Source organism: Natator depressus, chromosome 4, assembly GCF_965152275.1.
Source record: "Natator depressus isolate rNatDep1 chromosome 4, rNatDep2.hap1, whole genome shotgun sequence".
Taxonomy (NCBI): Eukaryota; Metazoa; Chordata; order Testudines; family Cheloniidae; genus Natator; species Natator depressus.
The window spans coordinates 115,197,094-115,220,257 of NC_134237.1; the positions used below are offsets into that span (position 1 = coordinate 115,197,094).

The following is a 23,164-nucleotide window of genomic DNA, read 5'->3' on the forward strand; positions in this document are numbered from 1 at the left end:
CCCCAGGATCTGCAAGGTTGGAAGGGGGAGGGGCTCACTCCCTGTACACATTTCAGGGCCACTAAGCCCTCCTACTAGATGGGATGCTTTCATGGAGTTTCCAGTCTGGCTCTTTATATCCAATATATGTATTGTATTTCTATGACTCAATTATCACTCAAAGTTCTGAATAAGCTTCCCAAACTGCTCTCACCAAGCTAAATTTTCGTAACACAGAAACTGAATTAAAATGAATATTCATATAGTAGTACTAATAAAGTTAGCATTTAAAAATGGGTGTTTCCTAAAATGTTTAAAAAACATCTTGATGACCTTTCTAAACACGGCTTCATGCTGCAGGCATGGAAATGTTTGCATTGCCATGGAAACAAAACTAAAGACCGCTCATGCTGGGGGGAAAAAAACCCAAGTTATGGGGCGATTGTGGGGAAAAAAGCTAGAGGGATGATGTCTTTCAGTGTGTACATGAAATGGACATGATGTGATGCTGACTTCTCTGGATAGAAGGGTTTTTTAATTTAGTTTTTCACTGAGATTTCCACTGGCTGAAGGGTTATTTTCGATACATACAAGGTTGACACTAAAAGCAATCAATATACATGTATACAAACTATAAAAGTACAGAGACATCTGTGACTACAGACTAACACATCTTCTACCAATTGCTTTAGAAAAAACAGACAATCGCAAGTTTACCTCGAGAGGAACCACTAAGTTAGAATATGAATCATATTTTTCTTTGTATGAATGTAGTTATTCATGAAAGAGTAACAAACCCAGCATTTAATTTCTGATCAAACAAAACATACTTTCTTATTTGGCTAAACTGAAACATCAAATGCCAAATGACTAAAATGCTTTCTAACCATAGTTTTGCTAGCAGCTTGATAGGTATGCAAGGCATGCAGATCATTTCCTGCCAAGGCTGAGAAACATGGGTAGGCCTGAGATAATAGGGCTGGTGTGCTTGAAAAAGAACAAGGTTGTTAATGTTGTAGCTGATTTGCATTTTTTGGGTGGCTCTTGGCTTCCTTTAAACCATCCCAGGTACTTCCTGTGGTCTGACTTTCTCTTAGCTCTGAATGACAGAGGGATCAGTAGGAGACAGGATAGGGATTTCCAAAGCATCACAATTGTCAGTAAGGAACACTAAGTCCTGGGAAAATAAGAGAAATGATTAGTTTTATAAATGGGTGATAGGGAGGCAGAAGACAGTGAAAATATCAAGGTTAGGGACTGATCCAACTCCACTGAAGTCAATGGCAGTTGGATCTGGCTGGAAGCAGATGTTATAGTAGCAATGTACGTTCATTGACATACCCTCCTGCAGAAGGAGATCATAATGGTGTACAGGCTCCGGATCTTTTCCTTCAGAGCACTCACTTGTGGCACTCTTTGGCAAGCGGAGTATGCCACAAAGTTACGGAGTTTTGCCAACACACAATAATTCTGCAAGGCATGGAAAGGGTGATTTGTAAAACTGTTTGGACGCAGTACTGGTGGGTTTGCATTACCCATTGGCCACTCTGAAATATTCCCTTTCATCAGAATGGAGAACTCCCAGCTCTGTGTATGTGTTTTTAAATAAACTATTTATTACATAAACAATCAGTATTTCATAACAGGGTTGTCTGCTCCCTCTTTGTTTTACATCTCTGACTTGGTGTTTTACTGGCCCTTAATTCCATGCAGTCTAACAGGATATTCTGGGGTAACTGCATAAACCCTGCCCCTCCCACTCCAGTCTTGGCTCTCATAGTTCAATAGCATCACTGGCTTCTTTTTATGCTCTCTAGTAGAGGATAATACTAGCATAACCCTCTGGAGTTAGTGGAATTATATGCAGGAGAATTTGGTCTATTCCTTCAATAGGAGCATCTCAGTTTGTTACAATATACAGTAACCAAGATCTTTCTGTCACAATTTGCCTCATTCCCACTGGACAGTGGTGTAAAGGTCAGGTGGAACTTTGTTCATAGCACTTTATGTTGTCAAAATACTGCACAAATGTTAACTAATTTCACCATGTTCCTGTAAAGCAGGTGAATAAATTACCATCCCCATTTTGAAAACAGAGAAACTGAGGCACTGAAGTTAAATTACTTGCACTTTGCCATGCAATGAGTCAGTGACAAAGCTGAGAGTAGAACCAGGAGTTCTTGGGTCTCAGCCCTTTACTGACTTCATTAGATTATGCTGCCTCCAGCAAAATTTAGGGGGTTTCCCCAGTTGTTTGTGAGGAAAGCATAACACGGCATATTCTGCTGCTTAGCACTAGAACTTAAGGTGCTTGCACAAAAGAACATGTCACACATCCTTTGTGGTGGATGGACATGCATTTATTATTATTGCTGCCATTCTTTTGTCTCCTATGGAAAACTTTCAGAGAGCTCAAGAAGTGATAGCTGATTTTTAAAAAGAAACTCAGCAATGCACTCCTCCACTTGAATTTGTTAAAATAGCAATTTGTATGAGCTAGATATGCCACATCTGGAAAGAAGACACAATGGTCTTGATTCTGCTTTTGACCTTTTCACTATTCTCATGCATTCCCATACATACATTACTTGCTGGTAAAATTCCATTATAATAAATATACAAATGTTATTCACTTAAATGGTGATTTAATCATTTCCAAAATTTAAAAACCACAACAAAAAAAAACCTTCAGAAAAACATCTTCATTTTTAAATGAGATCCTACAGTGCTGCTTTTCACTGTTTCTCTCTAGTCTGGTTAAACTTTCAAAAAGTAGCTTCAATACATGCTCAAAGTAGGTCCCACACTTGCACTTTTTTTTATTAGCTGCTTTTAATTCATGGTTGTAAAGAAAGAATAGTGTAAACTTACATGTATGTCCAAGTAGAGCTTGGGCAGCATCTCCACACAAGGGTCCTGTAGTAAAGAATAGAGACGTTGCCATTTTTTTTCCCTAGGGAGATTTGTTTCAAAAGCAACAATCTAAGTAGTGTTTTAGATCAACTCACCACAGGTTCAGTGTTCTGTAAAGTCTTAAATGATGCCATGATTTCTTTGCTCAAAGATAGAATCCTTGAGTAGCATGTTGGAGGAGCTGAACTAATCAACAGAAAAACAGAGAGCAGAACAACCAAACTCAGCAGCATCTTCATTATGGAGAGTATGTCAAATGTTAATGGTTACACAACTACTGATAGGTTTCAGTGGAGTCTAAGTTTGACAAGTGGACTCCCACCTTAAATAGGCTCTTGTATCAATGAAAAAAATGTTTTGGGGTTGGTCCAAACAGCGGCTCACTGCCGTTTTAAATTTCCTGCCAACCTGTGAGCCAAAGCTGCTAGCACTTTCCTGTCCTGGAGCAGGGAAAGGAGGGAGTGAGGAAAACCAAACAAACACAACTGGTACACTTTATTCCCTAAAGAAAACAACCCAGTAACCATCTAAAGGCTAACACAAGTATGTGTAATAAGCAATACAGGATTATTGTGGAGTTGCAGACCCCACTCCTGCAACCACTTAGGCACATGCTTCCCATTATGCACACAAGTAGTCTCATTGTGTGACTGCTCACGTGCATAAAGAGAAACAGGTTTCTCTAAGTCTAAATGCTAGCAAGATGGGGGGCCATATATTGTTGTATTAGTTAAAATGGAAAACCATTTAAAATGGCTGTAGTGGCACACATCCTCTGCTGGTCTCGTAGACATTGCTGAATCTGGGAGAGTAGTGGGTTTTTTTTGTTTGTTGCAGTCACTGTTTCTATTGTCTGTACCTACATATTCAGTACTTTGAGATTAAAAGGAGAATATATGTTTCATACTAAAATTCCCAACACTGGACCAGATTCCGATTCATTTCCTTTTTTATGGTAAAGGGATAGTGTAACACTTTGACTTTAGTCTTTGACTTAAGTCGTGACAGGTTGAAGAGTTTCCTGTCTGATCTTTTGTGGAGATACACTCCATCTTTCATGTCCTTAAACGTGCAGTTCAGGAGTACAAAAAAGAAGATTCCAAAGAGTGTAGGGGCAAGAACACATCCTTGCTTTACTCAGCTTTTCTTCTCAAAGCTATCCAAAGTGGACCTGTCAAACTGGACAGTTGCTCTCATGTTATCATGGAATGAATATAAAGATTTAACAGGGTTGGTGGGCATCCTATCTTTTCTAGTATTGCAAATAAACCTGCTCTGCTGACTGTGTCAAATGGTTTGGTTAGGTCCACAAAGGTGATGTACAATGGTCGGTTTTGCTCTCTGCATTTTTCCTGGGGTTGACCCAGAGAAACTATCATGTCTATAGTTGATCTTCCAGCCATGAATCCACACTGTGATTCAGGGTAGACACGATTCGCCAGCTGTTGTAGGTGTACTAAGATGACATTTGCAAAAGCTTTTCCCACTATACTTAGTAGCGAGATACTCCTGAAGTTGTTGCAGTTGCCCTTTTCACCTTTTATTTTTATACAGAGTGGTGCTGATTTATGTCACGCATCTCTTGTGGTACCTCACCCTCTTTCCAGCACTTAAGTTGCGGATGATGAAGATATGGTAGTAGGCTGTCTTTCCCCCACTTGAGGATTTCCGCTGGGATGCCATCTGTTCCAGGAGCCTTGCCACTTGATAGAAAATCAGTGGCCTTTCTTAGCTCTTCTACAGTGGGCTCCACGTCTAGCTCTGGCATGACCTGTAGAGTTGGTATTTGGTCCAGTGATTTGCTGGTGATATATGTTTCTTGTGTGTATAGCTCTGAATAGTGTTCAATGAGACAACTGCTTGCTTTTATCTGTAAGGATTTCACTGCTGTGCGATTTGTGAGGGGCAACCTTGTTGACAGTGGGGCCTAGAGCTATTTTCAGGCCATCATACATGACTTTGAGGTTTCCTGTGTCTGAGACTGTCTGTATCTCTTCACAGAGCTTCACTAAAGTCAAAAAGGTGCTAATCAGGGGACTTCTATTAGCTGATGATGCTGCCCTCATAGTCCACTGTGACCAGGATCCCGGGAGGGGAGGCAGCTGAGGTCACTCAATTAGGGTGAACTGCAAAGAATGGGGCAGACAATCCCCAAAGCTGGTGAATATTCCAGTACTTAGATTTACCAAGCCAGCACAAAACAGATTCTTTATTACCTCACTGGTTGCTCAGAAGCCAACAACACAGTTCCCTTAAAGTGATCCAGCCTCAGGCCTCCATCCAGGTACCTAAGTCAAGAATAATGACAATTACTGAAAATTTTTTTCATCATATAAAAGAGGTTCTACCAATCCCAAAGGATCGGACACATTACCTTCCAGGTTAATGAATATTCCAGATCTTACCCAAATACATGCCGACAGCCAATTCTTATTAACTAAACTAAAATTTATTTAAAAAGAAAGAGAGTGGTTAAAAGATCAATATACATACAGACGAGTTCAATTCTTGAAGCTCAGATTCAGAGCAGAGGTGGTGAGCTTTTGTAGTTGCAAACAGTTCTTTTGGAATTCAGTCCATAGGCTACAGTCCAATGTCCAATATCACATTCAGGGTGTATCAGCATAACTGGGATCTCAATCTGGTGACTCAAACTTCCCCTGATGAAGCTTAAGCAGATCTCAGATAAAAAGGATTGGGACCCAAGGGTCTTTTATACAGTTTTCTAGCATCCACTTGACCATACAGTCCTGGGTAAACAATAGGCTTCTGTTTTCTAAACCTCACCAGTAACTAATTACACAAATTAACATAGGGCAATTTATCCATTAGGCACTCTATCACAAACTTCAAAGAGACATATCGACAATGATATTATTTCACCCAGATTCATCTAAATGTTAATATTCCGTTTTGCTCTCTGAATTAATAGTTATAGTGACAGACAAGAATTGTCTGTTTACATGACTAATACTTATGAGTACACACAGACTATTAGTATAACTTTTTTAACTTCTAACACTATAGGTTTACATTTCAAAGTTCTAACATTGAATGGCCCTCATTACCATTTACATGCTTTCTAACATGACTTTAAAGGCTGGCTTTGGGACATTCAGCCTGCAAGCTGTTTAACCCTTTCTGGTTGTATATTATACTTTGTATAAGATTTGTTGCAATTATATAGCAGTGGTAGCAATAATTTGCATGATTATATTTTAATTAGACAACATCACACCCACTATGAAGATCTACTACAAGAACTCATGGACCACCTTCCAAGTGCTTCTCAGGCATTTGCTCTCACCATCAGTATTAAGAAAACTGTTATATTAGGACAGGGGGTTCCACGAAAGCCTTCAATCACCTTAAATGCAAACCAGCTAGAAGTAGTCAAAATGTTGAGCTACTTAAGTTCTACAGTGACCACCAACCTCTCACTGGATGAAGAACTAAATGTTCACATTGGAAAGGCTGACACTACCTTTAGCAGACTAACTAAAAGAGTATGGAACAACTCAAAGCTTACCATTGAGACCAAAATGCTAGTGTACTAAGCTTGCGTCCTCAGCACACTCGTGTGGTGGGGAAACATGGACAACTTATGCTCATCCAGAAAAAAGGTTAAACAGTTTTCACCCATGCTCTTTACGCTGCTTACTCAACACCAAATGGCAAGATAAAGTCAATGCAGAATTTCTTCAAAGGGCAAATTTACCAAGTGTGGCAGCCCTGCTGAAGCAAAGATGACTTCGCTGGCTGGACCCTCTGAGTAGGTTGGAAGACAGCTCCCCATGTAGCATGTCCTTGGGTATGCATCTATCAGAGGGAACAAGAACAACCGGACATCCCAAGCTTTGCTATAAAGCAAACGAGATAGGAAGGAATTTGGAATTGATCCTGACTGATGGGAAATCTTGGCAAGTGATCGTAAAAAGCAGCGCCATCATCATCTCATCAGGGCATCAAAACCCATGACAGGAGCTGGCTCCTACAGCTTGAAGAGAAAAGAGCCCATAGGAAGCAAGCAGCTCCCAACCAAGATACATATATTTGCAACAACTGCCAAAGATCATGCAAATCTCAGATTGGACTATTCAGTCACATGAGACATTGCAAACCATCTATATCTTAAGCTGCAATTCTCACTCTCCCTCACAGAATAAAGGATGCCAATAGTAGTGTAGGATCTTACTGATAAGCAGAGCGGTGCCATAAACTCCTGATTATGGACAGGAACTATTTACGGAATGAGGTAATTAAACTTTCAACTACTCTGTGAAGCTGAGCCTGTGACTGTCCTGTCCTGGGCGCTTTGTTTCTGTCCCAGCAGAGTGTGTGTGTGTGTGTGTGTGTGTGTGTATGTGTGTGTGTGTGTGTCACAGGAAACCAAAGACTGCCTCTCTGGAGCATACAGGAAGTGTAGCACTTCCTGGAGGACTTACTTGGTAGCACATCTTCCCTTTTTGTAGATCCCTTTCTAAAGTACCTGATTGTATTTGGTATAGGTTGTCAGTTTAATTTACTAGCATTTTAGTTCAATCAGAGATTTAATCACCCTTCAGGTTGCTCCAACAAAAGGCCCAGATTTTTAAAGGTATTTAGGAGTTGGTCTCTTTAATAGCGCAAGGCCTAAATCCTATTTTCAAAAGTGACTTACACTGTTAGGCCTACAGTTGGGTTGGAAATGTTTTTACCATCCCATGAAAACTTTTGAGGTTTCAAAATTTCTCATTCTCCAGTGATATAAAAGACCTTTCAAAGCTTTTCATGATAAATGATAGACTCTAGGATAGCTGATACCCTGCATGAGTCCTAACAACTAAACTGTAGGAGACCTAGGTTCATATCCCTTCTCCAAATCAGGTAGTGCAGGGACTCAAGCCTGGATCTCCCATATCCTTGTTGAGTGCCCAAACCACTTGGCTATTGGCTATTCTCAGGTTGGTTTGTTTGTGTACTCTCTCTCGTGAGATTTTGTGAAAAAGTTTGAAAGGCTTCTTTCATACCAATGTGGAATGAGAAATTTTGAAGTATCAAATTGTCATGCTTTGCTCAGCATTGCCAAGCCTAAGTGACTTGTCAAAGATCACACTGGAAGAACATGGTGGAGATGAGAATCAAACCCAGATCTCAAATCCTAATCAGTGCTTTAAGCACAACACACTCTTCCCTCTCAAGGTCCCTGTATTACAACCTCAATTTTTGCAGTGAAACAAAATCTCTCTATTTTCCAGGTTTCTTTCTTTTGTATTTTTTCCCTTAACCTAGAAATGGAAGCCAGATCTGTAAGAAACAACTATCCTTGTCTCAGGTGCTTGAACTTTTTAAAAGCATATGAATCTTTTTCATAAACGTCTATTTTGATTACCATAATACTTAACAATAACATGTTATACTTAATAACAGCATTTAGATTGCACTTTACATGGTCAAAGCATTTTAGTGTTTTGATTGCTAATCAACTGCAGAGTAGACTAATACAAGGGAAAGGAAAAAAATCATACTGTGAGCTGCCAATGAGTGAATAGAGCTGAGCTAATACATCATGTTTTCTTTGAATAATTTATGGAAAATATTTTGAAGTTCACTCCACCTGTGTCTATTCCCCTCTTGCATCCATTTTCTGAGAACATTCCTGTGAATGACATTACTGGCAGGAGTGGTAATGGAAATAAGTTTTAAGCTAAATAGAGAACATTTTGCAAAACTTTAAACTTCATGTGACACTCAAACCTGATTCTTAGTTACTCATCTAATCCGAGAACAGAAAAAAATATTGTGTGACTAATGTATTCAATCTAACAAAGTGCACTTCAGTGCACATGGAAACAATGAGAGACAGACATGACAAGAAGGTTAAATGCAGAGGCCACCGCTTTATTTAAAACTTTTCCCTAACTGGGTAGGTAACTTTATCCCAAATACCCAGAAAGGTTGTTCCAGTGCATTTCCCAGTGAGCACTAATGGCCCTGGTAGACATAAGCTTGAGGATGGGTATGAAGGCCATGTCCTCTGCTCCCTCAAGCCTGCCAAGAGACTCTGACTGGAAGCCAGAGTCCTGACCCAGTCCCCTCCTCTATGCTGAAGGTGGTAGGGATGAGATGAGAGGAGCCAGGAGTTGCCTAGGATAGAAGCACTTCTTCCCTCCCCAACATCATCCTACCCAGGCAGCCCAATAAGTTACAGGGACCTTAGTTGGACACTTTTCTTTTTTTTCCCTAACCCGTGAACTGCACTGGAACCTACTGAACTGCAACAATTGTAATTTAACCCCTCCTCCCCACCCCCAGACCAGAACTGGATGCTGGGTGGAAGGTGAAAAACCCCACACAGCAGTTAGCCAGCCAGTTTTGCCACATGGAAGAAGTCCCTTCCAGACCCCAAAACTGGTGATCAACCAAACCCCTGGCATCACCAAGGATCCAGCAGGTAGGTAAAGGGTGAGGCTGAAACTGGGAGCCCACAATGGCCACCCAGACTAGTCAGCAAGCTGCATCAACCACCCTCACACTCCAGTACCACCAAATGGGAGCCAAATACCTGGCCCTAGCACCACGCTCACTGCCCAATGGCAGCAGCAGTGGGCAGGACAAGCCCCCCTCTTCCCCCCCCCCAAGTTCTGACCCCTGACGCAGCATGTGACCCCTTCCCACACCCTGAGCAGGAAGGAAGGGTTGGTGGGGGGAAGAGAGAAGAAGCAGCTCCCACATGCTGGAACAAAGGGGTGAGAGAGAGAAAGGAGAAGACTCTACTCTGCACTGTTTAGGCCTCAACTGGAGTATTGTGTCCAGTTCTGGGTGCCACATTTCAGGAAAGATGTGGATGAACTAGAGAAAAGCACAAAAAAGAGATGACCTGTGAGGGAAGATTGGAAAATATTAGGAGAAGAGAAGACTGAGAGGGGACAGAACAGCTTTCAAGTATGTAAAAGGTTGCTACAAGGACATGGGGGGAGCGGAGAGGGGTGGATCTGGAGACAGAGAATTAGAAAGCAGAGGTGTGTCTAAGCTATACAATTCAGATTCAGATCTGAACTCCCCATTGACTGCTTACGTCTAGGTTTTGGTCAGAGACCTGAGGACCATAGAAGCCAAGCAACCAAAAGGTACGTGAGTAGGGAGAGGAGAACCATCTTCATGGAAGGGGAAGGGAAGAGAAGAGAGGGAGCTGGTCTGTAACTCATAAGGTTGTGGTGAGGGGGGTAGCAAAATGGAGAAGCCTAGACAGGAGAAACATATGACAGGAAGACACTGGAGGAGAGCAAGATATAACTTAATGTTCTATGTGTGTTATGTGTTGTCTTCTGTGCCTGATTCACAGAGGATCTGACTCTACTATAGTATCGTAGTTGGGAACTGTGGGACTGATCCAAAGCCCACTGAATTCAGTGGGGAATAGCTCAGCCATTCAGCTGAAGTTGCAGAAGTTCATGCCTGTGGCTCTAGAAGACCCAGGTTCAATCTTTGGTAATGATCAAGGTGATGGTTGTTATAAAGAAACACCTTAATTGTATGTGAATTTCTGTCTTGGTCATCACATGTCACACAATCATTTGATCTTCACTCTTATGGTTTATGATGTCACCAGCACCCTTGGTGGAAATTCAACTTGTTGATTTACTCTTTAGTATGCAAAATTCCTTTTAAAAGCAAACAGAAAAAGAGAGATTGGGAAGTATCCCATGACTTAACTACCTACATTTTTGAGCTACATAGTCTTGTTTGCTTTTAAATTACTAAAAAATGAAACAAAAATATTTTTCTAAAAGTGAAAGGGCTTGCTGTATGGGCAGAAATTCCTGCCATGTTTGAACATGAACAGTCTACTGGGACTCCAAACAACTTTCTTTATTATCCCTTTAAAGTTGAAGACTTGTCTAGTGAATGTTTATATTAATATTTAGAGGCTGCCATCAGGCACTTCATGAAATGAGCCACTTTTTTAAAAAAGGGGGAAAATATAGAAAAATGCTTTTCTTTAAACCCTGTGTATTTAGGAAGTGATTTAAAACACCTTTCCTAAGCTTTCTGTTGTGACAAAAATAACACTCCTTGCATTTAGAGCTGGGCGGAACTGCTTTAGCAGACTTCAGTCTCTCCACTACACAGAGGTATTCAGAGGCTTACTCTAGATACCAGGACTACCTGTAAGGGCTTATTTACACTGGGATTTATTTATTTTGCACGGATGCAGCTATATTGATGTAACTACACTGGTATGAACTTTTAGTGCAGATGCATTGTATAGGTGTAAAAGAGCTTGCCTTCATTTGAAACTGGGGTAAACCAGACTTGTGCAAGTCATTTTTGATATCCATGCTCTCTGCTAGAGATTTGCACCTCTTGGTAAAACTCCACTGGCACACAGATCCCCGGTACAGACAAGCCCTAAGCAACTTACAGTACCTCTGAAATGATGGTTGCCATTATTACTATACAGTAGTAATGCCTTATGTTGGTGATTGAATCCTCTTTGCTGCTTCATATCTGGTGCTTAATTATTTTATAGTCCTATCTTCGTCCCCAGCATTCCTGCTGTTTCCATATACTAAGAGCAAACTGATATTGCCACTCAAAGACATTTATTTTAAATCAAGTGAATAAAAGAAACTAAACAAATCCCCATGAAACAGTCAGGAGTAGAACCCAGGTGTTCTGACTAGGAAGGGTGAGCATATCTGTGTTCATTTCACATGAGCCACACAAACTGAAATCTGGAGGACCTATTAACAGGGAACTGGCACTGTACTAATACCTGCAAGTTACTTGAAAGTTAGATTGCTATACAACACGTATGGAGATGGGGGGACCTTGTGGTCTTAGAGATAGGATGGCCCAATAGTTAGGGCACAAGCTTATAACTCGGGAGACCTGCATTCAATTTCATGCTCTGCAACAGACTTCTTTTGTGATTTTTGGGCAAGTTACTTAGGTTCAGACCCTTAAAAGGTATTTTGGCTCCTAACACTGATTTCAATGCAATTTAAGAGCCTAAATACCTTTCGAGGATCTGGGTCTTAGTCCATCTCTACCTCAGTTCCCCATCTATAAAATGGGAATAATGCTCTGTCTCACAGGGGTGTTGAGATAAATACACTGACAATGATTGCACAGCTCTAGTCCTGACTCTCCTATTTTGGCAGTGACCACTAGACTTACTGATTCTACTAATTTAGGCTTTAGAGACTTGTCTTGACCACCAGAAAAACTGGGTGGTGTGGTTTATGTTATGTGTTTTTTTGTTTTTTTTTTTTTTTTAAACCTCAGAATAACTAATACACATGAGCTATGCCAAGGGAAAAACACAATGAAAAGCAGACACGTTAGTTTTACCATGAAGTAAGCTAGATGAGGTCTAGCCTGGAGGAGTATGGGGGTGTCTGTAAAAAGTTAGACTTTTACCTCAATGTAAAACTAAAGTGCCTGGTCTTCAATGTGTTTTTTACCTGGGACAGCTTGTGTGTTAGTGACCCTGAGGTCAAAACACACTATTTCCTAGCAGAGACAAGGCCTAAGCAACACTTCTAGATTCTGGTTTAGATTTAGATCCATATTTGTTAATCTGAGGCAGCTGAGAAACCAAGCCCATCTACTAACAAACTATCCCCTCCACCCCTTTTCCAAAATATGTTCCATAGCTCCAAGCCTTCTAAACACCAGTCATCTTCCCTTTCCTTGTGCGCATCTTCACAATGAAGAATGGTGTGAAACTAACAGTTAACAATGAATGCATCGGAGCAGCACATTCCGTGGGCCAAATTAATCTCTGGTGTAAACGCACTAAGGAGATTAATGGCTGGGGTCTGAGCTACCCACTCGCTCGTAAAGGATGTCCCTCTAGATCATCCTGGTAAGGAACTTCTGTGTGTGTGGTGCCTGATCTGTAGATAAATGGAGGAATTCGTTCCCCAGGACTAGCTTTCCAGCACCTTTCAGCAGTGTTAATTCACTAAAACACACGCAGTGAAATGAGTGAGATTGAGAATGCAACTATGTATAATCAACTGGTTCAACCTAAACAGCAATCCAGGGAGACTTCCCTGCTGAGCTACAGCATGCACCAGAGCTTTTTCAGTACCTTCTTAGCATGGTAGCAGATTCAGTTTTCCATTTATCCTTTTTTACCAAGAAACTAACATCTGGTCAAATGTGCATTGCTTTGTGTATCTCTGATTGTAAACAGCTCTTCCAACAGACTAACAGAACAGCAGAGCTAAAACAAATCCTCAAATCAACTAGCTATGATGAGCAAAGTTTCCAGCTCAGATCCATGTAATAGACGGTGGCTCTTTTTATTCTGTTGTCTCCACATACATAGATCTCATACTGTGTACAAACCTTATGGATGAAATCCTGGCCCCGCTGAAAACAATGGCAAAACTCACTGTCTTCACAGAGCCAGGATTTCCCTTTAGGTATCAGGAAGCCACCTTTGCAAGCTCCTTCGAGCGACACTGGACACCAAGGATCTTGGACACCATGCAAAGTGGACAAGTCCAAGAACATGGAGAACAGGCCCTGGATGAATGAAGCTCTACTGATTACAGTCATGTATGTTGTGAAAATAACTGGAGTTGCTTTCTGTTCAAGAAATTGAATAAACTTATTTAAATATATCAGCCAGGCTCAGGAATAGAATTAGGCAAAATAAATCCTCAAGCATGACAAGGAAAAGTAAATAATGGAGCATGAGAAAAATTAGTGTTAATATGTATGCTGTGTATCAAATATACTTGTCAATTAAAAACCTTATTTTTATTGCAAATTCTTCATCTCAAATATTTTTTTAATTAAACAAAAAAGAAATGAACCTTCTCTTCTGCTTAGGAAACACACTTCTCAACACCCTGATTACTGAGGGTCCCTGTAATTTTTTTTTTTTAAATCCAGACAGCTGAGAAGGCAATGAGCTGGTTAATGTTAAGGATTCTTGTACATTTTTGTGGAGTTTTGTATTTGCTGACATTCCCGGTACAGTGATAACTTCCTGCAGTTAACCCAACCTTAACTTAGATGAAGACCTTGTTGATACTAGAAAATTGTACCACTTTAACTATACTGTACCATCTGACTTCCCATCCTCTTTATATTAAAAAAGAGAAATTCTAATATTCCTTCTCCATGTAAGAGTTGTCTGCTATAGCAAATGGAAGGAGATGTAATCACTACAACAACCAGTGTCTTGAGATGTGATCCATGCCACTTGAAAACATAGAAACCCTTGTATTCAAGGATTGCAGGTTCCAGTCAAACCAGCTTTACCACATTCCCACACTGGAGTCAGGGCTAACTGACCAGGTCAGCATTACATGTATGTTGGTTTGATCAATTGTGCAACAGTTATCCTCTTGTCTGATGCAAGGGATTGAACTGGGACATGCAGAGTTATAATGTGACCGTTCATAGCTTGAGTTAAAGAACCAAGAGCTGTAACAAACTTTCATATCCTCTGTAGATCAGGCACAGAGGGGATGTGTAACACTGACCAGAGGGTTACACTTGCATACTGAACCCCAGTCTGAATGCAATGTTACAGTTACCCAATGGTTTTTATCAGCTGTTCTATGTACTCCAAAACACTCTCATCATATTGTGAACCAAACTCAGAAAATAAACCCATTCTATTTATTAGTGGTACTTAATTGGCAATGACTTTGTCCATGTCAAACAGACCGAGGTGCAATTCCTTTTCATGTATAATTTTGGTACAGGTTGTGCTTTTGCAGTAAAACAATCCAAGACACTTTAATAGTGTTATCTGTATTACTTTTATTGTCACACAACAAAGACATCAAGGGAATGGAAGCAAAGGTAGAGACCCTTTAGAACTCAGCGTTGCTCATTAAAGTTTTAAAGTGATCAGACAAAACCTAGTTTGATTTACTATCCTTAAACTCCACTATGTATTTATAAATGTAGCCCTCCTTTGGAATAGATGTACAAAGGGCCAGTTCCTGCTTCCACTAAAATAGTTCAATGGGAATATAGCCATTGACCTCAATGAGAGCCTGAACGGTCCCAAATTGTTACCTTTTTAACAGTCGAAGAGTTTGCTTGAAATCTGATCAGGTGTTGATCTTTCTGGGAAAGGGTTAAGTGTGTGTGTTGTTCAATCTGGATGTAGGAGACGGGGGTGTTTGTTCTCTGTGTGAGAGAACCTAGTGTGTGAGCTGAGAAGTCCTGTGGGAGGACCTAGCAGTAGCCAAGCCTGGATAGAAGATCTGAGCTGTTTGTTAACAACAACAACAGCCAAGCACCAGGAAGAGGAGAGTTTGGACTTTTACATACTGTGTTTGTTTGGAGAGCTGTTTGCAGAAGGTGACTGTTCAGTACTTTTAAGTCAAGGAAATATTGACTACACTTTTTTGCAATTAGTTATTTCTCATACTCTTTCAAGGGGTGTAGATAATATGTTCCAGAACACCAGACCTAACTGGCACTCCTAAAAGTTACTTTTTGATGTTCTAGTTTAACGATTTCAAACTTTTCTTACCTCCTCACAGAACTTACTCCATTTCTTTCTTTATAAAGCTTCCTTTCTCTCTCTGCTGCACCACATGTGAAGCTCCAGCTTCCCTTAGGGAAGCATTTGTTTAGCTGTGGACACATTCCTTACAGCAAACAGAGGCCAAAACATACACACCAGGAACTAAATGAGAAGAATTTAACTTTTAATGGAAAACAAGCCAGAAAACTGGCCCTGGGGTCTGAAAGTCAGTATACATTGAACTTGTTTTCCACTTTATTTTTTTGTTTTTACTGGTTGAATCAACAGAGTAATGTATGCATTTTCTGAATACAGGGCAGTGCCCAAGGTCAATGTCATATCCTCTGGCTGCTGTAGGGCTAAAGAGAAATATATATCAGACAAGCTTGTGTCCTGCTTATGTGTGAAGCAGAAGTGGCCAAGGTCAGTTTTCATCATGAGTCAAAGTTAAGACAAAGAATTCAGAACACAAATGTGATTTTTTTTAAAGATGGAAATTGGTGCAATGGGGGAAAAAAGTGAAGAAAGATTTATTACTCTATGTTCTTATTACTTTCGTGGCAGGTACCACAAAGCATGGTAGGTCAGGCACTCCATTTTCTTCTAATAGAGTCTGATACCGCCACTTGCACCAATGGGATGGTTGTTATAGTAAGGCACTATTCAATAAGTGAAAAGGTGTCAGAATCTGGCCACATATAGCTGGATCTGGCCCTTGCTTAGGAATATATGCTAAATGTCTGTCACTGTGCAGAGGCGTAGCTGCTGTTAGGGTGGATTGCATGAAGTCCTAGTGCCACCATTTTTCAACTTTACTTTCCACCATACTGCACTGTTTGGGGTTCCATCAGCAGAAATAAAGCCTGGATTATTAAAGATATACAGGCCTCGCTGTACTCAGCGGTGCACTTCTACCCGATTTAGGAGCCTAGGTCTCATTTTCAAAAGGGATCTAAGCACTTAGTCAAAATCTCATTGCACGGAAGCTTTAGGTCAGTTTATATAGATTTAATGCTAGACAATAGCAGGCCCTTGTGCAGCTGTGCATGAAGATGGGGGTTGCCTCCCCACCTCGGTACCCCATGCAAGGGCCAGTCACGATTGCAGTTTTTGTGCCCCTGAACACAGGGACTGCCCCTCCTGGGGCCCTCTGGAGTACAAACCACACAAAGTGGGCAAGAAGGTTGGGGAGGAGCCAGGGGATGGAGCCTCCCCGCCAACATTTCTTGGCCTCCCACAGGGAGGGATGCACACTGCATGATTTTAAGGAATGACACAGTATTGACACTTCATTTACACTGGGGAGCTCCACCCCTTCTTCAGGGCTGTGCATTAATATTTCATGTATTCCAATGAACTAGCACTAGATTTTTAGTTTAAACAGAGCAGGTAGGAAGAAATGGGAATGTCTTTTTCCAATCTGCATCCAGCTATATGGGGCCAGAGTGTGCAAACCTCACAAGGGTGTGACGGAATAGTAGCTTTTGCAGTTTGCGCACAGTGTGGTGGGCTGATTCTGGGAATACTTGGCTTTCTTCTGGTAGCCTCATGTGAGCAAAGTTTTCTTTTCCTAATCCCTCTTGCATGATGAAGTGCATGGGGATAGAGGAGGAGTATACTTGTCCCAGTGGTTACCTATCCGCTCTGTGTTCTTGAGGAACCAGGCTCAGTACCCAGCCTGTCTGACTCATGAAAGACCTTCCCCCACCCCAGACACTTTCCCCCCAGCCTCTGCTTGAACCAAAGCCAATCAGAAGGAAGACTTAGATTTAATATTTATTATAACTATTTTGTTTGGGCTCCCCTTGTATGGTTATTACATGGTAACAAATAACTTTCATGTTTAAGCTGGTTGCCTCTCTCTCTTCCCTCCTCCTCCCTCCTCCCCCCCCCCAGTGGGTGTTTTTTGGCTTCCCCATTCGCTCTGCAGCAACGCTTCTCATACCTAAGCTAAAGATCCCCGCAGGGTCCAAAAATCCTGTGGGGTTTGCTCCTCAAGTGGGTTACTACTAGAAAAATGGTAACATGAAAGTGGGGATAGGGACGTGCTGAACCTGGGGCATAAGAGGGTGGCAGATTGAAAGTGCTGCTCGAACCAGCCTGCTCGGGCGTGCTCTATTCCAGTGTGGTGCCCATGGCCTATGAGGGTGACAGCTTGGAAGTGCTGCTCGACCCAGCCTGCTGAGTCCAGGGACATATAAGGGGTCAGTGTGGGAGTGCTGATTAGCCCGGTTTTCTCAGACGCGCTCTGTGTGTGTGTGTGTGTGTGTTTGAGTCTGGGGCTGGAAGAACGCAGCCCTGGGGAACCTAGGTCCTTCAGGATAGCTCCATTGGGAGGGAACTTGTAGCAGGGAGAAGTAGAGCTCCGTATGAGAACACAAGTGACACAAGCAGTACATTGATAGAATTACAGAACCACCCCCCCCAACCCCCAGAAGAGTAACCCTAATAAATGAGCATACCCCGAAGTAATGGGAAAATCTGGTAACACAGTGTTTTATACCACAGTGATACAGAAGAAATTGCTATGCTCTGAGAGAAAACCATCCCCTGAGCCCTTTGGCGCATTATGTCTGATTCGTGCTGTCTGTTTTTGATCATCTGCACCATGGGACAGCAACTGTGTCATCATAAGTGTCTTGTACGGCACTGAGCATACTGTCATTTCTTACAATAACAGTAATTAATAAGCAGATGCTTAATAACTGGGGTGAGACCTTATGCAAATAAGGATTTTTTTTTCTTTCCCTTAGTCTGTTCCTCTTCACTTTCATTGCAAGCTTTGTTTGTGCTGCCATTTAGCAGGAGGTATAATAGATATCTCCTGAAAAAGCACAGGCTAATATTGGATTTGGTTGTTGATGCTCGATGTCTCTTAGTGGTGAAGAGGTTACTTGAGGGACACCCACAATTTATGTACAAGTTTCAATAAACCTAAATTCCATATAATGGAACATCATCATCAGCTGATGATGATTGCCTCTTAGGGGGGAGCTACTGTGACTGATTTGGAAGGAATAGAAGAGAATGTTGTTCTTGTTTGTAGGCAGACTGAGGCCTGGATCCAGCAAAGTGTTTAACATGTGGGTAACATTAAGCATCTGATAAGTCCCACTGACTTCAGTGGGAATACTGGATATGCTCAGAGTTATACACATATGTAAATATTTTGCTGGATCAGGGCCTAAGGCTGAGGCAGGAGAAGTATTTCCAGAAAAAAATGTGGCCAAATCCTTGTGTACTGCTGCATATTTTCAAGTCAAATATGTCTTACCGAGTCCCCAGTGAAGTGATCAGACAGCAGAGTGGAGTGCAAGACATTGTTGAGAGCATGGCATAGTAAAATGCAATGGGCCGGATATATAGTGAGGCTCACTGACAATCGATGGACTGCAGCTGTCGCCGAGTGGTACCCACAAGAACTGAAAGGACCACTTGGCTGACCTCCAAAGAGATGGGAAGATTTTATTATGAAAAGCCATGGCCACACATGGAGAAGGAAGGCCAGGATACAAGGAGAAGAAGACCGATTGATCAAGGTGAAATACATTTTAGGTAGTTCTGTAATGGAATTATTGCAGTACTGCAAAATTCATCAGTGTGGTGTTACAAATCTTTACAGACGTCTGTGCTCATTGGTCCACATGCTACTGTTTAGGCCGACATAATATTGGCTTTTTTTGTTTACGTACAATCCTTTTATTATTTTAATTCATTTATTCTTGTAGCTAAGAGCTTTCAAACAGGCTACAAGAGAACGTAATCTATTACAGGTACAACTTTCCAGAGGTTTGCTTGAAGCAACAGAATAAGAAAGCAATAGATGTGATTGTTTGCTATGACTGCATGCGTTATTGCTGCTGAAAGCTGGAGACGAATTTTCACATGCCACAGAGAGAGGGGGGTGGTGGTGGTGTAGTGCAGTAGCACCTAGGGACCCCAATCACAGATCAGGATACCACTGTGCTAGGCACTGTGCAAACACAGAACAAAGAGATGGTTCTTCCTCCATCGATCTTATGATGTATTCTCTGTACACTTCTCCATTTTCAACCCATTGGCCATTTTCTCATAGAAGCTGTCTCCCTATGACTAATAGTAACTACATATCTTTCCTTGACTGACTCTTGTATGCCTAGCTTGGCATTTGTTTCACAAAATCAATAGATGAAAAACATCTATATCACTATGGTGGATTTCTGGCTGTTATGCCTAGTGGCACCAATGAATCATACCCATGAGCGATGGACAACTCGGGTTGCCACCTGGCTGGTTTTTGTACTGCCTTGCTGGTTAAAAGATTTAATGTGCTAGGGGTGGGGGGTTCCCTTGGGATATGTTAAAGTGCTCTACAATTCACACCCCCTGCTGTCTGGACTGCAGCGCCATGTTAGGATAACATAAGAAACATGATTAAATTACATAAAAATGCATGTGTGTGTGTGTGTGTGTGTGTGTAAAGTGGTTCTCTAAAACATTTGAGTAAAACTAACTATAGTCATCACTAGGATCCTGTTCGTTGGTATAACACTTGTGCCTAGAGGCCCCAGTGTGCTGAGCACTCTGTAAACAGAGACAATGCTGCCCCCAAAAGCTTCAATCTAAAGAGACACAACACAGAGGGGTGAAGTGACTTACCCAAGGTCACCAGCAGAGCTTAGAATAGAACCCTTCTCTGCTCCCAGTCCTGCATCCTGACCACTAAACCATGCTGAACTCAATGAGATTTCAGGGCATTCTGCACCTTGCAGGTCTGGGCCCCTCAGAAAGTTTTCTCATCTGAAGGCTGATGTAAACTGTAGGTCCTGATTGTAGAACCCTTGCTTGTGTTGTGGAGCACTTCTGCAAGTAGTCCCACTGACCCCCGTGTGAGAGGGATCCATAATTGGACCAATTCAAATAAAGAACACACTGCTCCAACAGTATAATTCTACCTTAACATTTTCCCTTCTATGCTTTTTCTTTCCCCCCCCCCTTAGTGTTGTCAGTTTTTAGCAGTAGCCACAGCAGGTTGCTTTCAATCAACAGCCCTGGCTCCACAGCAAGCAACAAAAGTAACAAATTTTCCTCAGAGCAAGCACACTCTGATTTCATTCAGGCACAGACATACATTCCAGAGCCCAATCTCCCAGCACATCAAGACACAGGCTGCAAACTGTCCTGAAACAAAACAGATAAGCAAGTAGAAACACTTTCCTCCCCTGCTGAGAACAAACACACCAGCAACAGAGTGACAGATTCTGCCTACCTGCTGCAATAGCTCCTCTCTCCAAACTGAGGGCCTGATCTTGCAAGGTACCAAATATACTCTGCTGTAAGGGGAATCGGAAACGCTCAGTGTACTGGCTTATGTATTCAGCACCCTCACAGATTTGGGGCCCTGGTCTGTGGCCAAACAATCAAAATTATTCTTCCAAGACTTAATCCTGATTTTCATTGAAGCCAATAGGATTTGTGCCTTTGAATTCAAAGGGAGCTCTTGCCTGTGCTCTTGAAAGACACTCATAGACATTAAGGCCAGAAGGGACGATCATGATCATCAAGTCTGACCTCCTGCACATCGCAGGCCATCTAATCTCTCTCACTCACTCCTGTAATAGACCCCTAACCTCTGGCTGAGTTAAAGACTTTAAGTTACAGAGAATCCACCGTTTACCCTAGTTCAAACCAGCAAGTGGCCCGAGCCCCATGCTGCAGAGGAAGGTGACCCCCCCCCAAGGGTCTCTGCCAATCTGACCAGGAAGAAAATTCCTTCCCAGCCCCAGATATGGTGATCACTTAGATCCTGAGCATGTGCACGAGACCCACCATCCAGACACTACAGAGAATTCTTTCCCAGGTAAGCCAGAGCCCTTCCCCTCGAGTATCCCATCTTGGGCTGTTGTTAATAGCAGGCAGGGATAGGTCATATGCTATTGTAGGCAATCTCATCCTGCCATCCCCACTCAGTCAGCTAATGAAGGATGGGGAAGTCAATGATTGGTGTGAAATGATAATTACTGATAACTTGCCTGTCACAGCAAAAGACGTGTCAAAATACTGGCTGTTAGCAAAGCAACCCCAGTGTTCTAGATGTAGCTGTATTACATGGGGGGCGGGGGAGAGAGAGAGAAAAAAAATCATTACCTCATCATGACTACTACCTCATTAAGCAGTAAAGCATATTAAACACCTAATATTAAAGGGGATGTAAACCACAGGTCACCAGCACTGGTTTTGAGAAAAGAAGACTGAAGCTGTTTTCATTGCTGGGGAAGTGGCTGCACAGCTTGCAAATAAACCAGCAAAGCACCCATAGCTGGCTGGCTCAGGGAAATCTCTATCAGCGGATCCATCTTCCTCCTTTGTGGATTCACCCCGGTGCTGCAGCCTGACTTCCCTTGGGATGTCTACTGGGAGCTGGGGATAGGGGGTGGGGGTGCGGGCGCTAGAAGTTGTTTTCAGGACTCCATAACAGCTTTGCCAGAAGAAGCTGCTTAGCGGACGTGCTGGATCAGTGCATCTCTTGGCTGTTTCGGTCATGGCCCATCCCTGGCCAATACCATCCATGTTTTGTGGGTGGTGTTGGACACTTGCTCCCTCAGCAGAGGAGAGGTTTCAATCACTTTCCATTGGCCCACCGTCCTCTGATACTGGCCTTTTGGCTGCTGCGGCTCAGCTCTGTCTATTAGTCTCATTTTATAGATGGAGAAACTGAGGCAGAGAGGGTAACTGTTTTGACAGAGGTCACACTCTGCCAGCAGCAAGGTCAAAATTAGAATCTAGGAGTCCCTGGCTCTCAGTCTCATGCTAGGGAATGCTGCCTCTCAAGCACTATAATAAACTGCCCATAATAAAGTATAATTGTTTTAGAGCTGACATCTGCCCACTCTGGATAGGGTAATGGTGCTCTCAGTACCTGCCTCCAGCAGTCCTTGTACTGAGTCCCTGAGCATAAGGTTAGATGTTATGGCTAGTGCTTGACAGGGTGAGTATTTTTGGTACCTTCTCTCCACCTGTGTAGGGTGTAGGCAAAGTCTGACATTTTTTTCAGCATTACCAAGAGCTGGATTCTGCTCCCACCAGCAGTTTTACACCAGAGTAACTCCAGTGATCGGAATGAACTTGGAGCGGAGAATTGAAGCCAGCTCCTCCAAGTCCCAAGCTAGCACCATAACCACTGAGCCATCCTTCTTCGAGGAATAGCAACATGAGGAATAGTACTAGAAAATATAACTTTCAGTAATGTTTCACAGATTTTCAGAGGTGCCTCTTACTTTATCAACAATGAACTTTCCCGTTCCTGTGCTGAGAAACATGTACAGTGTCACTACAGGTTAGATATACTTACTCAATAGTAGGCATTACTCCAGAGGAGCAGGACTAGACCACAGAAGAGTGAAATGCTTTCTGTTGTAAGTCGCTTCTGTTACATACTGTAGAGAAAATATTGATTAGGATATACTAATGCAGGATTTAGAGTAACTAATATCAATTTATAAGAAAGTTACGATAGGCCCAGTCATGCTAGCACTGAAGTGTATTGCAAACCTAAGGCTATGTGAGAAGAAGATTTTGCACATGGTCAAAAGTTCTTGAGGTAAATTCATCCCTGACCTGACTCCATTTAAATTTTATACATTTACTATCTCAGTCTACTACCTCATTCCCTGGAAAAATAATGGAGCAGGTCCTCAAGGAATCCATTTTGAAGCACTTGGAGGAGAGGAAGGGGATCAGGAACAGTCAACATGGATTAACCAAGGGCAAGTCATGCCTGCACAACCTGATCGCCCTTCTATG

General features: G+C 42.1%; 1 protein-coding gene across 1 annotated transcript; it reads right to left on the reverse strand.

The window, feature by feature from the left end:
- Positions 1–946: 946 nt before the first annotated feature.
- CYTL1 (cytokine like 1) lies at positions 947–22,720 on the reverse strand. Its single transcript, XM_074950149.1, has 6 exons — positions 22,713–22,720; positions 5,109–5,180; positions 2,988–3,078; positions 2,851–2,895; positions 1,321–1,449; positions 947–1,156 (listed from the first exon to the last, which is right to left on the reverse strand). The coding sequence occupies exons 3-6, from the start codon at positions 3,024–3,026 to the stop codon at positions 1,073–1,075; spliced, it is 297 nt and encodes a 98-aa protein (XP_074806250.1). The 5' UTR covers positions 3,027–3,078; positions 5,109–5,180; positions 22,713–22,720; the 3' UTR covers positions 947–1,072.
- Between the last annotated feature and the right edge of the window lie 444 nt (positions 22,721–23,164).

What these genes read in the sequence shown, in the direction of transcription:
- CYTL1 (XM_074950149.1), bottom strand. Translation starts at nt 3,026, where the DNA reads ATGGCATCATTTAAGACTTTACAGAACACTGAACCTGTG. An exon ending in AGCTCTACTTGGACATACAT is followed by an intron (nt 1,450 to 2,850) that starts GTAAGTTTACAC and finishes CATGCCTTGCAG; the next exon opens with AATTATTGTGTGTTGGCAAA. An exon ending in TGATCTCCTTCTGCAGGAGG is followed by an intron (nt 1,157 to 1,320) that starts GTATGTCAATGA and finishes TTATTTTCCCAG; the next exon opens with GACTTAGTGTTCCTTACTGA.